General features: G+C 26.8%; 1 protein-coding gene across 1 annotated transcript in view; it reads right to left on the bottom strand.

Moving 5' to 3' along the window:
- The window catches only part of LOC143197508 (putative receptor-type tyrosine-protein phosphatase mosPTP-1), a 277664-nt gene that overhangs the window by 16040 nt on the left and 247514 nt on the right, over positions 1–14110 (bottom strand). Inside the window, exon 6 of the mRNA XM_076406044.1 lies at positions 2932–3113. Within this exon, the coding sequence (XP_076262159.1) occupies positions 2932–3113 (182 nt within the window). The remainder of the gene's footprint in view (positions 1–2931; positions 3114–14110) is intronic.

The following is a 14110-nucleotide window of genomic DNA, read 5'->3' as shown; positions in this document are numbered from 1 at the left end:
TTTTTGATCTCTTATCTTTTGTTTCGTGTTTGATGCCATTGTTTACTCATTATTTGTTCTTTACTCTTAATAATTTTTTAAATTTGTTCTTGGTTTCTGTTAAAACTTTTAGGTTAACTAAACTTATTATTATTTTATCTTATGTTGTTGTTTCGGTATTAATATGTACGTTAATTTTGTTGTTTACGTTGGTTTTTTCTTTTTTCTACCTTTTTGGATCAATTAACTCTTCTTACCTTCCTCATGCTTTACTGAAATTTTCTCCTTGTCTCAATCTCTGTCTGTCTCTGTTTCTCCAATTCTTTTAATATCCACTTATTATTAAATTTTTATACCTAATTATTGCTCGATTTATTTTTCCTGTTCTTCTATTAAATATGGTTTTACCTATTTATAATACCTTTACTTTTATTTCAATTTTATTTTATTTTTTTCATGGTGTTTCACTTTTTTATTGTATAATTTCCTGTTTAATATTTTTACCAGGATTCTATATCTTAATGATTCGGGTTTTTTATATAAAATTATATCTTATTGCTCTGTTTTCCTAATTGAGATTTTACATTATTTATTTTTTATGCTTGATATTTTTTGCATAATATCTCTTATCGCAAGGAATTTTTCCTTTAGTCATTCTTCTTAATTTTTTATTTTATTTTTATTATGGTCCTGGCTTCATTAATATATCGGAAGTTCTGCTAATACTTCTTCATCTTACTTAGTATAAATGTATTTGTATACTCAATTTCTAACAATTGACATGGGTTTCTTGTTTAATTGTGATTCCGTTATTTTCCTTCTCATTTCTCTTTTGTTTATTCTCCTTTATTCGTGGTGACTTACTCTACTTTATTCACAATATATATATATATATATATATATATATATATATATATATATATATATATATTCACCAAACTATTTCTTTTTAGAGTCACGTTTTTATTATAAATAACATACTGTTGGTTTCGATGTCTTGAAAATGATAATTATTGATACAGTTAACAAAAAATGCATTGTTAACCCAGAAGCTGGAAGATTATAACAAAAATTTATTCTAATGGTTATAAATTAATAGCATATCTGTACATTTTGTAAAAACTTATCCGTAGAAGATGCCCCTTAAAATTAATTGACATTCCTTATATATGAAAATTTTCGAAAAAAAATTGATCCTAAATTTTTTTATATGTTTTTTCAATTGAAAATTATATTGTGTCGTCCCTTGTGAATCATATTATTTGCAATTATAATTTGTAAATGGAGCCTTGCACTTTATCAATAGACTGTTTCTGAATTATTTAAAACGGGTTTAGCTGTAAAGTAACTAAAACCGAGGTAAATATCTTAATGATTCGGTTTTTTTTATATAAAATTATATCTTACTGCTCTGTTTTCCTAATTGAGATTTTACATTATTTATTTTTTATGCTTGATATTTTTTTGCATAATATCTCTTATCGTAAGGAATTTTTCCTTTAGCCATTCTTCTTAATTTTTTATTTTATTTTTATTATGGTCCTGGCTTCATTAATATATCGGAATTTCTTTTAATACTTCTTCATCTTACTTAGTATAAATGTATTTGTATACTCAATTTCTAACAATTGACATGGGTTTCTTGTTTAATTGTGATTCCGTTGTTTTCCTTCTCATTTCTCCTTTGTTTATTCTCTTTTATTCGTGACTTACTCTACTTTATTCACAATATATATATATATATATATATATATATATATATATATATATATATATATATATATACATATATGTCACCAAACTATTTCTTTTTAGAGTCACGTTTTTATTATGAATAACATACTGTTGGTTTCGATGTCTTGAAAATGATAATTATTGATACAGTTAACAAAAAATGCATTGTTAACCCAGAAGCTGGAAGATTATAACAAAAATTTATTCTAATGGTTATAAATTAATAGCATATCTGCACATTTTGTAAAAACTTATCCGTAGAAGATGCCCCTTAAAATTAATTGACATTCCTTATATATGAAAATTTTCGAAAAAAAAATTGATCCTAAATTTTTTAATACGTTTTTTTAATTGAAAATTATATTGTGTCGTCCCTTGTGAATCATGATATTTGCAATTATAATTTGTAAATGGAGCCTTGCACTTTATCAATAGACTGTTTCTGAATTATTTAAAATGGGTTTAGATGTAAAGTAACTAAAACCGAGGTAAATCCTTTTTAGCCTCCGAAATTAGGGTAATATCGCAACCAAAACTTGTTGAATTTTTTATGAGCTTTAATTGTATTAACAACAACCAGATTCGATAACTTCGTAACGTCGTAAATTTTATTCCTTTTATATACAGGGTGGCACAGAAAGACATTCATTCAACAGGCTTTCGGGAAATATTAGTAGATGTCATGCCTATTATTAAACCTGAATACTCAATGGAAATCATTCAGTATTTATGCTCGAATGTAAGAAAATTGATTTCTCGTAAACCTTTTCTTATTTTAGGTGCATCTATATAAGACATATCTTGAGCGCCCATTTAAGTCTTTTTATGGTATTCTTTAAGGTATACAAATACAATAGTCCAAAAATGTTGCTAACAGCAATTGAGGCTGAATATTCGCAACAAATGTAACTCGTCTCAACAAAAACATTCAGAGTATTTGTGGCCAGTTGGAGTGTCTTAATCAACTGTCAACGATGTCATAATGATGATTTGACTTGAAAAAAATAATTATATTTAATTAACTTTAAAAAAGCAAATTTCTCTCTGGGCTACCCTGTAAAAATGTGACAAATCACGACGAAAGAATATTATTCCGTAATTATATACGAAAAGTCTGTGTTTCCGGTTGAATTTGAACCCCGAATGGTTGAAATTAAAAGTTAAGTTTGGTAAAACTTAAACGAAGTACAATTCCACGGGAAATAAAGATTGACTCACCGTAACGCTGGCATTCCGTATGTATTTCTCTTGAGTAATTTTAGGATTGTTGAGTTGCATCCAAGTTAAGCGATAACCCAGGAAATCGCCGTTAACCAAATCGATGTCTGGAGGCTCCCAGCTGATGAACACCGATGTTGAGGACATGTTTCGAGCTGTAAAGGGAATGCGGGCTTCTGGAACTGTAACAAAGTAAACTGATTTCAGTAAGAAGTTCTTTAAGAAACGATAAAAAGCTATTTTTGGTATTACGTTAATTTTTTCGATTTATACAATTAAAAACTTGAAATTAAAACGTTTTATTAGGTGCATTACAATTTATATTTGGGATAATGTTGGCTACTCTATATTGGTAGACCCATGATCTTATCTATATATAATCAAATACTGCTGTATATTCAAATATCTCATCCTTCTCTCCTTTAAAAATTTGATCAAATGTTGTATCTTTTGAATAAAGATAAAGATCTATATATATATCTAAGATATATCTATCTATATCATAGATATCTATCTATATCTATGATTGTATAACTATATAAGTTATACAATCAATAATATATATATATATATATATATATATATATATATATATATATATATATAATAGTAATTGTAATAGTATTGTTTGATTCAGCATAATATTCTGAATAAATCATGTAATTTTTATTGACTTGATATTACTTCCATGGAAATGATGGAATGGATGAATGAATTGACTTGAGAATGGCGAAAAATTGCAAAATTTCACTATTCTATATATATATATATATATATATATAGTATATATATATATATATATATATATATATATATATATATATATATATATATATATATATATAGTGCATGTCAGATAAAGATGTTAAAATATATGCATTTTGGGGTAAAATAAACGAAAATTCATGTTAAATTGTATTGGAATTTATAATTGTAAAGTTATGTGACATAATAAGAAATCCGTTAATTTTTTGAAAACAGATTTTTCATTCTGTAAGTTAGAAATTGAAGGTTGTAAAAAATATTACACTACCATTCGACTTAGCGAAAGATTATTTATAATTCCTATAGCTTTCGTTACTTTGCTTTCGATTATTTGAACAAAAATGACGGTAAAGAATTTGAAAATGCGGGAATATCGCAAAATTCCATGACTATATATGTTATGTGGAAAAAGTGCCAAAATTTTTTATCTATCGGATAAAGATGAAACTCTCAAAATATATCTATTTTGGTGTAAAAGAAAAGAAAATTCATATTAAATTACTTTAGAATGTATAGGTTTGAAGATATGAGACGTAAACAGGAATCCACCCATTATTTGAAAATATATTTTTCATTCTATAACTGAAGGTTGTATAAAATACTAAAATTTGAAAATATATGTATTTTGGGGCGAAAAATATGAAAATCCATGTTAAGTTGCTCTAGAACTTACAATATTTAAGGTATGGGACATAAACAGATATGAACTTATTTCCTGAAAACTCACTTTTCATCGTATAACCTAAAACACTGACGGTAATATAAAGTTTATTGCCCCACTATTTGATTGAATGCAAAACTGTTTTTAGTTTCCGCACGTCTATTAACCACGGAAGTGGCAGTAAATAAACTTAAAAACTTGAAAATTGCAAAAATAGCAATTTTTACGACTATATATATGAAAAATGTGCTAAATTTGTCCAATTATTGCTTTTATTGAATTGTAATAACGCATATATTTTTTTTTAGTAAAAACTTTAATTCAAATGCATTTTAAAATTTTATAAATAAAATTTCTTAGAATTTACTTTTAATTTAAATGACAATGTAGATTAATATATTTTTTAAATGTAACAGATATTTCTATAGTAGGTTACGTAATATATTAAATACTAATTAGATACACTGTTAAATAAAAAGAGTGGAAAACCTTAACGGTGGTAAAAATCTCGAATGCAAATAAACAGTATTGCCAAACCTTAACTCCTAACTGTTATGGGGTCATTTGGCCCCAACCTGCCAACAGCCAGAACTAAAACAACCTTTGTTCTAAACCTCCTGGTTGTAAATATGTTGCAATTTTTACCAGAAGCTTAGAAGCTTAACATGGTAAAATCATAAACATTGAGTGGTGTTTCGTTTATTTGGATCGTTTTAGTTTAATACTACTTGCGTGTTTAGTACACGAGCATTTCTAAACAATTTATCAAGAAACGTCAACTAAGGTCGAATACATATATTTATATTTATTCTAAAATGTTTGTAGATTTCGCAACGTTCACCCGGAAAGTATGAGTTTAAAACGAATATTCTAACGCGCCCAGGACACTATGTTATGTAAATAAACTAAAATATTTGTGTACCACATCTATCATCTCGATCTTTATTCAATGCCATAATATTGTAGAAAACGTCTCTCTATTTTATTTCTTTTGCGAAAAATTCCGAGAGGAGGCTTTAAAAATATATGAAGCTACTTCAAACCACATGGAGCTTTTAAGGCGGAGACGTAAATAAACTTCGACGAAATCTAAAATGAAACTTTAAACACAAAAATATTAAATAACATGGTAATATGGACTTTTCTTTAAGATGTGACATTTATTTTTATCATATTTTATATACCAATTTTGAGGAAAGCCAAGTAATATTTAATAGAGCCATCAACAACGGATAAATTGATATCTCGGCGTAATATATAGAGTTTTGGCTTAATACATTTTTAGATGACATAAAGTGTGCTAACTTTCAAAATCAATCTGTTCTTGTTAGTTCACTGCATTAGTAATAACTGAATGAAGATACTGTTTTAGAATATAGAAAGCATCGTTATTGTAAAGTTATGAATTTTAAAATTTTTCTTAAAATATTGCTATTTACTTTTTCCCATTTTTATATTAGCATAGGGCACCCAAGAATCCTTTATTCATTGAAGATGTGCCATGCTACAATGAGTATAGATAGTAAGCTGCAATCAGAACTGGTATTGTTTAAATTAAACAACGAAGCATCATGTACTGTGGAATTATGAAATTTTATGTTTCGTTCAAAATATTACAGTTTACTTATTTCCATTTTTGGTGCTAGCGTAGATAATTAAAAATATGCTATGCCACAACGATTATATAAAGTTGTTGCCAGAATGAATAATGTCTAGTGAATATGGAGGGTGTAATTGTTTAAAATAAACAACGGAGCATCATATATTATAAAATTATAAAATATTATATTTTGTTCAAGATATTGTTTACTTTTCTCCATTTTTCCAGGAATATTGATTGAAGATATATTATTCGACAGCAATCATAACGAGCTATAACCAGGACAAATAATATCTAGTTAATATAGGTTCAAAAATTATGGACCATAAACAATGGAGAATCATTTATTGCAAAATTATGAAATGTTATCCTTTGTCCAAAATATTTCTGTTTACTTTTTCCAATTAGGGCAATATGGAGAACCCAGGAATGGTTTACTTATTGTAGATATATCGTGCAACAATGACCATAAGCTGTAATCAGTACGAACAATGTCTGGTGAGATAGAGGTTCTTGTTTAAACATCTTAAAGCATCTTTACTATATGTTTTTACAAGTAATCAGAACGCTTTAGATACATATTTCTTCAAACTAAATAAGTAATAGCTCCTGTTTGGTTGAAAATTGGACGTTTTTATAAAGAATATGATACTGATATTAATTTCAGTGATGTTTAAAGAATTTTATTTATGTCTAGATATAACTTATCTTTAAATTGACTGAAAAAAAATATTATATTGCATTTTAGTCAAAATTATTTCAATGTGTATATTTTTAATATTATCGCTAAATATGTTTACGAGAGTTGACAATAAAAATATAATCTCAAAATTAAAAAAAAAGAAAGAAAAAGCCGAAAGCGTCAACAGCAAACTTCATATTAAAACTGCAATATATTTGCTTCTTGGATTTTCAAAGGGAAAAATGTTAATAATAAACCTGGATATATCACAATGATCTGCACATTTTTCCTCAATATCAAAACTACCACACACGATCATACCGGAAATTAATATGGACCTCCTTGTTTCAAATAAAATGCTCCATATTCTTTTTCATTCAGGATTCTATAGAAAATCAGAATATGAGCCGTATCTAAAAAAGGAATGGAAGCTCTTTTATACAAAAAATACTGACCCTAAAATGTCTAGGATAAAAGGTCTAACATGAATTTTGAAGAGCAAAACATACAATAGGAAAATAATTTCTAGTATGGTATTATGGTTCATCTTGAATGCAGCGTTAACATTTAAAATATACACAGCTTATACGGGTTTCTATAAATTTGGTATTCGTTTTTTTTTTCATAGAAAAGTTTGTGAAAATGAATATCAGGCACAATAAGAACATATTTATTTTCTTTATTTGTAATTTCAAAGTATTGTTCTTATATTAACTTTAGTAGTTTAATTTATTTTCACAGTAAACTAGATATAGTATACCTTTCATATATAGGGTGGAACATCTCTTGTGTTATTTTGATATCTACATACATATAGAAAAATACAACAGCTTTGTATTAGTTTTTATATACATAGATATAGTAGATAGTCTATTCAAAGTTTTTTAGTAATGCATCATGGATATTTATGACGTCGAAATATTGCAATGTTGCCGAATTAACTCTGATTTTTAGTTCAGTTTGGCTTTGACATACAAAAAAATTATAATATAAATAAAATAATTGAACAAAAATGTTACAAAATACAATTTATTTTAACATTATATTATATCTAAAAACTACAGTTAACTATACAGCCACAATAATTTATAGGTAAGAGTTAAAATCTCTTATCACTATTGCTCTCAAGAATTTTTTATACATCTGACAACGGGTCGCCGTCTGGTTGTCAGATGTACCCTTAATTATTCAAAATATTAGTTATAATTACTACAGGTTATAAACAGGCAAACATTATTTTAGCCTTTTATTTTGATACATTTTAAGTCGCTCCATAATATATCATAAATTTGATTATACTTTATTTGAAATTGCTGAAAACAATAGATATTCAGGGTCACAAATTGGTTACGACTTTAACAGGTTATTTCGAAAAGGACCGTGATAATAGAGGCCCCCTTTTGCTGGTAAATTCCGTTAGAGAGGTAATTATTGATGATAATAAATAATATAAGTAACTACAATTTTATTTAAAATATTTTTTAGAGGGTTGCTGCGGCTCTAAATATTACTGTAGGTACTGTGAATGACATCGCTTACACTTTACTTTTGTATGTCAAAGCCAAACTGAACTAAAACTCAGAGTCAATTCGGCAACATTGCAATATTTCGACGTCACAAATATCCATGATGCATTACTAAAAAAACTTTAAACAGACTATAGTTAAATAGCTAGTCATAATTGCATAATAATATACAAGGGTTAAAAAAATAGTTTTTCAAAAAATAACCTAGTAATAACCTTAGTGAATTATAAATTACCGCCAGTTTAGTTGGTAAAACAATATACCGAAACAACCTTTAATGAAATACAATTTTAGAACAAAAATTAAATTACCATAGTGCTGCGTTAGTTCACAAAACAATCGAGTATTACAGATACATTAAATCAAAAATTGTCAAAGCAAAATAAAAAAAAATATATGGTTGGTTGGTAGAGAAATACATTAAATATCAATAACAATGCATGGCAGATCGAAAATATGAAACCCATTAGTATAATTGCTACAGTATGTTTATATGAATATGATTGAAGTCCTTTTAACTCGAATGAAAATATTTTCAAATTAATAAAACTTACAATGCTATTACGTTGATTGATATATAGCTAGAATTTATTTTCGATGCTGTCAATTTATTTTATGTCTATTACCTTTGATGAATATTTTTTGTAATATTTATTCATCTCATAAAAATAGATAAACATTGTCATATAAACTACTAGAGTTAATCCTTTTATAGACATTTGGGACAGTTATTTATAATATTAATCGTAGTTTCTCCTGAATATTAAAATTATTGTATGGCGAATTATCCGTGATAAATTACAAGTGGATTACAGGTATGTCATAATTAAGCGAAATAATTGTTCAGCCATTTGTCTCTGTTCACATTTTGTAACCTTTTACAACTAAGTCATTGCTGTTTCTGCGTCAGTAAAGTTGAAACCGGCGTTGCAATAATCCTGATGAATTTTTAATTAAGTAAAGTGAGAAGTTTCGTTCACTTGTATTTATTAAGAGGATGGCGGAAAATGTTCAAATTTCCGGAAATATTACAAGGTGAAGCGATATAACTTTGATTAAAACACTGATTCATATTTTCTACGTTTAATTTGACTTTCTGGCGTCCTTATTGCAATTTCTTCATGGTTCCAGTCCAACTTCTTTTAATGTCTGATTATATCGCGAATTCCTTCTGATGTTTATTAAAACATCTCGATCCTAATTTATGCGCTCCTTCCTTTGGAAAAAATCTATTTTTAAATGAAATATTTTAATTAAAATTATGAGATAAGATTAATATAAAATGTAATAATATTTTTTAAAAACATTGTAACAACGAGTATAAAATATTTTTTATTCTTATATTAAGTTAATAGGTGCATCATTATCTCATAAATTATGAACAGATATTGAAAATGCATAGAAAAACTAACATAAGCTACTCTCTCTATTCTATATCACTTTTAGGGATAAGTGAATAATAATCAAACAAATTATAAAATACAAAGTATGAAATTCAGTAAATTTAATTCCAAGTATTTGTAATTTATTTTTTTATTCCCATAACAATAATTATTATTCGCATATAATACAACTATTTTATTACTATTTATTAACAGAAAGATAGAATTGTAGAAAGCTGTATTGAATAATATGACTTTTTCTGCATGAACGATTCCCAATAAAAAATTTTCTATAATAATGACCTGACAGTCCTATTACAGATTTTTAACTTAATGATAATAAATTATTGTTTTAATAAAAGTAATTGAAGGAAGTGCATGAAATAGCTGGATCTGTTTTGGTAGAACTAAAACTAAATTAACATAGCGGTAACATGTAAAATATCTACATATACTAACTATTAAAAGATTTAACTAAAGCGAAACAGCATATTGCTATGGATTTCAGCACAGGATTATCTTGACATCATGGTGCGCCACACGTTGGTACATGTAGTTTACTCTTACCACAACTGGAATAATTATAGTACGGTCTTGTTTCGCTTACAAATAAGCTCAGAAAGTCGTTTATAATTCTGTTCGATTTTGTTCTTCACGGTCTTTTAAGAAATACTACTGAAAAAAGAACGACAGCAGTTCCTTGAAGTTAAATTTACTAAAAGAATTGGAGCGTTCAATCAGAAACTATACAAATCGACTTCAGGATCAAGCCATTAGTCAATTGTGTAGATATAATTCTAAGTTCTGTTACTACCCCATTGGATTTCGCTCTTAAAAAGTCTTGAGAATCTACCCTTCTACGTAAATCTTCAGAAAAGTATCAGAACGGTGTCATCTGTTGATTATTTATCCGGGATTAATTTGTTTAAAATAACTATCGTAGATTTTATGTAATTTAAGAAGTAAATTTTCGTATTAAAGTTATTGTTTATACTCAAAAAATAAACTTTAACGAAGAATATAAATTTTATATTGTTCATAATTCCTTCATTGTTCATTATCCCTGAATATGATATAGAAAAATAAAACTGTATTAGTTTTTATATACATTTTCAGTATCCGCTTTTTTTGTTCATAACTTATTAAAAAAAGTAGAACACTTAGTTCTTTAGTAAATATTAAAAAATTGATTAAACAATACTTTAAATTGTATGATAATTTTACTATATATATAGTTTAGAAAGTTATGCCGTCGAATTTTAGGCCCTCTAAACTTATTTCATAATTCTAGAACATTTGAGGTTCTTGTTTTTATGACTTTGAATATTCCATATTAAGAAAGAACATTAGAAAAGATAAAAAAGGCATAAAAACTTTACGTGCATTTAGAACTATAAAACGCAAATCTGGTATATATATACATTCAAGTATAACCAACCGACCACAACTATAGGAATTTCGTTCCATCAAACTAGATTGCATATTGGATTCGATGATTGATCGTCAGTTCATTTCATTTAATAGAGCCATAGCAGTATTATTTTGAAGGAATCGTAGCCAGTATTGTTATGATATGGATTTTTAAAGGAATTTAACCATAGAGAAATTTGGATTGAACTATTTCAATCGCTAATACAGGATTATTTTACGGTTTCTTTTATAACAGTCGTATAGCGAAGGAAAAATATTACAATTATTCTATAATACTGTTTACTTCAGTTTATTAAATATAGTTCTTTCAATACTATATAAACAAAATGAATTCAATTGTATATTTACAAACCACTTTGGAGAAACCAAAGTATTATAAAATTCTTGCTTTTAATTTTTATATGACACTTAAATGGCAATGACTTCTTTTATTACTCAGGCAGTTATGCTTCTGATTTCCCTCGCGTATAACTCTTTTAATTATTGGAGCACCTACAAAGTTTTTCCATTTGTGAAATTACTTTATATATAAGTAGATAAGACTCATAATATTGCAATAGTTTTTAGAAAAGGACACACTGTGAAATGGCTTTTGTGTTAATAGTAGGGAACTTTCTTGCCATACATGGCCTTTTACTGATTTTATTAAATAACAGAATAGCGTTTTGAAAAAGTATTTGTATTATTTTATTATCATTGCTAATTTTGGATTGTACGAACTATTATCTATATCTATATTTGTGGTTATTCAGAAGCCAAATTATTATCATAAAATTGAAAGTATTCTTTAATCAATTTTTTAATATTGAGAGCTAATATAAAGTGTTTTACTTTTTTTTTCTATAAGTTATGAACAAAAACAAACGAATAATGAAAATGTATATAAAAACTAATACAAAGCAGTTTTATTCTTCTATATCATATTAAATTTAATTCTATATATTATTTTTCCATATCAAAAACAGCAGTTATTATAAAGTGTAAACAGTATAGTATAAATTGATGATCTGAAATCTATGTGTTATCATATTGTTATCATAAAATTTAAAGTATTGTGTGACATATTTTTACACTGCTAGAACTAATATAAAGTGTTTTGTTTTTCTATAGAAATTATGAACAAAAAACGGATACTGAAAATGTTTATAAAACTAATGCAAAGTTGTTTACTTTTTTATATGATATTTAGAGATAAGTGTAGCATAATCAAATAAAGTATGAACCATATAAAATTTAGCAGGATTAAATTCAAATCTATATATTTTTCATTTTTCCATACCAATAACAGTAATTATTATATAGTAAAGAGAGTATAGTATATAATGACGATCTGAAATCTATATGACTAAGAATACATCTTTTGAGATTATTCAGAAGTCATATTATTATCATAAAGCTAGAAGGTTTGTTTAGCCGTGCTATATGACATTCATTGGAAGAAGTTATTGTATAATCGAAAAGAGAATGGGTATCTGTCAGTGATTATACAATTACCTTTTAAAGACAAAGACAAATAGTCTCATAATTTCATGTTTTTCGAATTGTACTTGAGATCAAAGGATTTTATTTAAATTTTGCTTTGTACCAAAAAAACTTTTATTGACATACGTAAAAATGTTTTCTGTTTTAACGAACACGAAAACCCTACCGAATTTAAATGTCCCTTATTTCTTAATAAGTCCCCATGATAAAAACCATGGTTTCGTTCGGATAAATGGTAATCCTTATCCTTTAAGCGAGATCCTTAGATACAATTAAATCAATTGGCCCACATTTTTTCTTAATTAAATAGGGCGAGAAAAGCAGCGACAAAAAAAAATAGAAGATTTAGAGTCGGGCGACAGATCTTGAAAAGAATCTAGATATAAAGGGCGCAATTAATAATCAACAGAGAACATCACACCGCAAAAGTTTCGGGTATAATTAGAAATTTTGAAATTTGTCCAGGGAAATGGCTAGATTAGATGAAAATCGTAATTTAGCCATCACTGGTATTCATTTTGTATATTTTAGGGATTGTTATATTAAGTATGGTACTTAATTATAAATGATTTAGTAATGCGGATAAGAAAATTTACAGTTGACTGTATCAACAAAATTAATCCATTATATTTAAACAAAAGAAATAAAGAAAAATAAAAACTGATTAAAAAGCTCTTATCTAATCAGAACTGATACTATAATAATACTCATGGCATAGTTACATATTTTAAAAAGGTATGCATAATGTGCGAAGTTATGATACACATTTTCTGTTTCAGTAACTCTAACAAAAATATCTGTTGTAAATTGGTTCAACCGGAAGCATTTCTCTCACAATATTGATAGACTCACTTGATGAATTCACTATTCTTAAACATTCAAATTCGGAAGTAGAACAAACAAAAAAATCTCTTTTCACAGAATGCACATTATGTTGTACCACCCTGTATTAAGTAACATGATATCAGATATATTCCGTCAGAACGATATAACGACAATTATTAAAAGCATTTACATAAAAACAATTAAGAGTGTCTAAAATAAAGGAAATAAATTTGTCAACATTGTGCAACTGCAGGAAAGTTAGAAGTCTCAATATTATAAATCAGGGAAACTTTCGTAGCCATTTATATTAAACATATTATGAGCGAGTAACTTTTGTGATTCATTTGCTCGAAAATTTTGGAGACAATATATTTTCACTGGCTATAAATAACATGTATCATGTACACAGACTTTAAGGAAAAACATGTAGGTTTTGTAATAACTACTGTTACTCTTTGTTTTATCGTATATTAATATTGTTATTTATATACAGTTGTTTTCAACGGGTTAATATTTAATTGGTGCTATTTCATGTAGAGAAATATTATTTCTAATTAACTATATACAGATTTATATGGTATCCAAATGGTAAAGTGGAAAAACATTTTATTTTGAGATAATTCCAATTCGATTGTCAATATATTGTTTATTGGTAATACAGATGATTTCACTTACGTTAACTTTATGGTTTATAGATATCAGACCTATTGTAGAACAGGGCTTAAATAGTAATTAATAACTCCTAGTAACTTAGGTACGGTACGATGAATGATGATACCATTTTATACTACTGTCTATGAAAGAAAAATAACTTTAATTTTGTTT

This window comes from Rhynchophorus ferrugineus, unplaced genomic scaffold (assembly GCF_030347505.1).
Source record: "Rhynchophorus ferrugineus isolate W39M unplaced genomic scaffold, kcgeb_rfMv2 rfM5, whole genome shotgun sequence".
NCBI lineage: Eukaryota > Metazoa > Arthropoda > Insecta > Coleoptera > Curculionidae > Rhynchophorus > Rhynchophorus ferrugineus.
The sequence above is the reverse complement of the archived record's forward strand: the minus strand, read 5'-3'. Positions and strand labels throughout refer to the sequence as shown.